At 43.2% G+C, this 4,018-nt stretch overlaps 1 protein-coding gene across 1 annotated transcript; it reads left to right on the top strand.

Annotated features, from left to right (window-relative positions):
- Positions 1-129: 129 nt before the first annotated feature.
- Positions 130-2,580, top strand: SBDS (Shwachman-Bodian-Diamond syndrome; the record flags this gene model as incomplete). Its single annotated transcript, XM_010015474.1, has 4 exons — positions 130-259; positions 1,255-1,455; positions 1,570-1,734; positions 2,359-2,580. Coding segments are annotated over 4 exons (625 nt in total), but the record flags the coding sequence as incomplete, so codon positions are not given.
- Positions 2,581-4,018: the final 1,438 nt, after the last annotated feature.

Genomic DNA, 4,018 nt, shown 5'->3' with positions numbered 1-4,018 from the left:
CCTCGCTGACAACTGGTGCGCTCGCTCTCGGATTGCTGCAAATTAATTGTGTTAGCTGAAGCAAAAATTCCCCGTTCAGTTATTTATTACACTCACTTAACACGCTTTCTAACCCTACCTCGTCTCCAGGGAGAAAGACCTTGACGAGGTCCTGCAGACACACACGGTGTTTGTCAACGTTTCCAAAGGCCAGGTGGCAAAGAAGGAAGATCTCATTCAAGCGTTTGGGACAGATGACCAAACAGAAATCTGTAAGGTGGTAGGTGTCACACCCTTGGCTTTGTGAAAGCTTGGAGAGGACAGGGGCAGTTGTTTACTTTGGACAGTTTGATGAAGCGTTAAGAACAGATCTAGTTTCTTACTCCTTCCTTCTTGGTTGGACATGAACTGTGAACACGTTGTGGGTGATGAGGATTCCAGTCAACCTGCGCTTCTTTTTAGGTAGTTTAGTGTTTCTGCGGTGGGTTTTTTGTCTGAAGTCTTCCCAATGTTGTTTGTCCTAGTGATATATGTTACTGATATGATTGTGCTTTTTCTGCGCTTCCTGTCTAACCAAAACATTCAAACAGTTCTTAATTTAAGCAAGTGTCATGTTTAGGCCCAGCCGGTAACTCAGCACCAAGCAGTCGTTCACTCACACCCCTGTTCCCCACTCCGGGCCGGGTGGAGAAGAGAATCAAAAGACTGTAACCCCCACGGGTTGAGATAAGAACAATATAATAACTAAAGTACGATATAATACTATTGCTACTAATTATAATAAGAGAAATAAGAGGTGAGAATATAAAACTAAAAGGGAAAAGAAAAAGAATAGCCAACAATGCTGCACAGCACAATTGCTCAGCATCAGCTGACTGACACCCAGCCTGACCTGAGCAGCAATCGCTCCCTTCCGGGTAACTCCCCCCAGTTTCTATACTGGGCATGACGTGCTGTGGTGTGGAATACCCCTTTGGCCAGTTTGGGTCAGGTGTCCTGTCTCTGCTCCTCCTGGCTTCTTGTGCCCCTCCTCACTGGCAGAGCATGAGAGACTGAAAAGGTCTTGATCAGGGTAAGTGCTACTGAGCAGCAACTAAACCATCGGTGTGTTACCAGTGTTATTCTCAGACTGAAGGCAAAGTACAGCACTGCACTAGATACTAGGAAGGCAGGGAAAAAAAACTGTTACAGCTGAAACCAGGATACCAAGGTACGTGAATTCTCCTTCTTTAGTCAAATCTGTGATCAACTGGTTTCTTTGCTTCTCCTGCACAGATTTTATCAAAAGGAGAGCTGCAGGTATCGGACAAAGAACGACACACGCAGCTGGAGCAGATGTTCAGAGACATCGCGACTATTGTGGCTGACAAATGTGTGAATCCTGACACAAAGAGGCCGTACACAGTAATCCTTATAGAGAGAGCCATGAAGGATATTCACTACTCTGTCAAACCACACAAGAGCACAAAGCAGCAGGTTTGTTTCTGGCAAAATCTGCTTCTGCTCAGAGGTGTTGTCCTCAGGTGTAACTTCTCCATGGTGCTTTTTAAGCAAGTCTGTAAATGCTCTTTTTTCTGAATGTCTTTACAGGCACTGGAAGTGATCAGACAGTTAAAGGAGACCATGCAAATTGAACGTGCTCACATGAGGCTGAGATTTATCCTTCCAGCAAAGGAGGGGAAGAAACTAAAAGAGAAGCTCAAGCCTCTGATTAAAGTTATTGAGAGTGAAGACTTCCATGAACAGCTGGAAATCGTAAGTAATAAGCAGTCTTTGGGTTTTCTGCTTGATTTGACTGCAACTGTATGTTCTACTAGAGGGTGAATTAAAGTATGGAAGTTGCTTAGGTGAACTGTAAGTTTACCAGAGATTGTTAAGCAGAGGTGTAGTTTGTGGTTTTTAGTTTCACACAATCCTAGTGATGTCAGCTTGAAAGTAGCCTTTATTCCCTAGAGATTGCTGCTTCCAGCTGAGGAGGAGTATGGTGTAATCTCTCCTAGCACTGGTTATCGTACAACAGGGATGAGTTTCTCTGCATAAATGGAATGTTACTCATCTTTGATGGGTCAGGCCTATGTTTTGACAGTGGTTAATTAGGTTTATAGAAAAAGGTCCATGTTAAAGCAAAATTTGGTCTTAGGCAAAATCTTTCTGAGAACAGATTAGAATCTAACAATCCCAGCTATCAAAAGACACGTCCAGCATGGGTAGATGGAACTGCAGAACTCGGTGGAAAGGTTCCTTAATTGAAATCACTTACCAACTCTGCAAAGTCCTTCTGAGTAACTAAACAATTTTACTTTATAAAAATTAATGTTTGACCTTGAAAAGAGGCTGATGAAAATCAAATACTGACTGATGAAATGTGAAACATTTCAGGTGTGCCTTATTGACCCAGGCTGCTTCAGAGAGATTGATGAGCTGATCAGGAGCGAGACGAAAGGGAAAGGAACACTGGAAGTGCTAAGTCTGAAAGATGTGGAGGAAGGAGATGAAAAACTGGAATGATAAAAACCATCTTACGAACTGACTGGTGTTGGCCACTCTCTTCTGTTAGGCCTTCATGTTTTTTCCAGTCTCTTGCAGCCAAATATTCTCTGACGCTAATCCTTTGGGATTTTTCCATGCAGTGTGTTTGGGGTTTTTTAAATCATTTTACACTTGCTTGGTTTACAAATGTTTCTGCCTGTAGGAACACAGAGTTGCACTAATGAGGATTGAGTTAAGATGTGATACAGAAGTTACTCTAGCTTTGGTTTACTGACAAGTGCTTGACTGATACAGTGCCAATCATTTTTACTTTAAGTTGTCAGTGTTGAGTGGAACATTGCATCAGTCACCGAGGGGTGGCTTTTGTATGTGAAGAGAGGAACCTTAAGAAGAGAGACCTGCATTGTCTTTAGAAAAAGAGGTGCAGAGTGTGCAAAAACTGATCTCTTGGCAGTGTGAAAACTGACTTAGACTTCCCTGATGGGCTGCTTGAGAATTTAAATACTTTAAAGGACCCTTCTGAAAGACTTCCTTCACAGGATAGAACAGTACTTGCTGACTTAGAAAAAAATATTCTGCAAATAGCTTCTTCACAAAATATATTTAGCTACATTAATAAAAATAAATTATTGTCTATTTATGTATTCTAGATACAGAAAGAAATAATTATTTTCGTTAATAATGCAGGAGATATCTTTGGCCATGGCAATGCTTTTTGGAGGCTGGAGGGGGGAGACTGCACTTATGAGCTGTTCTCAGATGCCTCTTGGCTAGGCAGTAGTGGCCTCTGGCCATTGACAGGCTGTTGTTGGGCTGTAATTCCCCAGCGGGAGCTGTTTGTGTTTCCCCCTTTGCTTTTGGGGGCAGTAGAGAACAATTCTGGCATCTGTCCTTTTCCCTCTGTCTTTCTAAGCTGCTTTCTAATACATGCACAGAATTCCCAGCCAGCTCCTGCAGCACAGTATGTAGTTCTTGACAGCTGTGTTCAGTCTGTCTCAGCTGTGTTAAATAACTGCTTTTAATGGAACTTGTGTGTTTCAAAGGACAGGAGAAGAGAGGATGACAACTGGAGAAGGAGATACTTAAAATACAAAGCACCATGCAAAGTACCTGTACTTGGGGGACTTAAAGCTAAACCATAAATCTTTAGCATTATATGCCTGTTTGCACACTGATGGTAGGCAGCAAGCCAGGAGCTGCAGGCCAGCCAAGGGTTAGATCTCTCTTCCAGGTGAGCGTGTGTTGTGTTCATTGTTTGCTGTTTACTCGGAGCACTTGACTTCCTGACCCATGACAATTGAATAGCCCTGGTTTGTACTCTTGACAGGGCCTTTTCCTTTGCACCATTAACAGGTTGTGGATGCAGGGAGCATTGAAGTCACGTGGAGGAGGAGGGGTTTGACATGTCAGGTGCTGAGGGCATGTGGAACTAGGTTCTTAGTCAGAGGCTTCCTCTTGGAAACTTACTGCGGTTGCAGTCTGTGGGCTGTTGGCTGTGCAAGGTTGATGAAATGTCTGTAGTAACACTTTGGAAGGCCCTGCCACTATC

This window comes from Nestor notabilis, unplaced genomic scaffold (assembly GCF_000696875.1).
Source record: "Nestor notabilis isolate BGI_N333 unplaced genomic scaffold, ASM69687v1 scaffold8625, whole genome shotgun sequence".
NCBI classification, from domain to species: Eukaryota; Metazoa; Chordata; class Aves; order Psittaciformes; family Psittacidae; genus Nestor; species Nestor notabilis.
The sequence above is the reverse complement of the archived record's forward strand: the minus strand, read 5'-3'. Positions and strand labels throughout refer to the sequence as shown.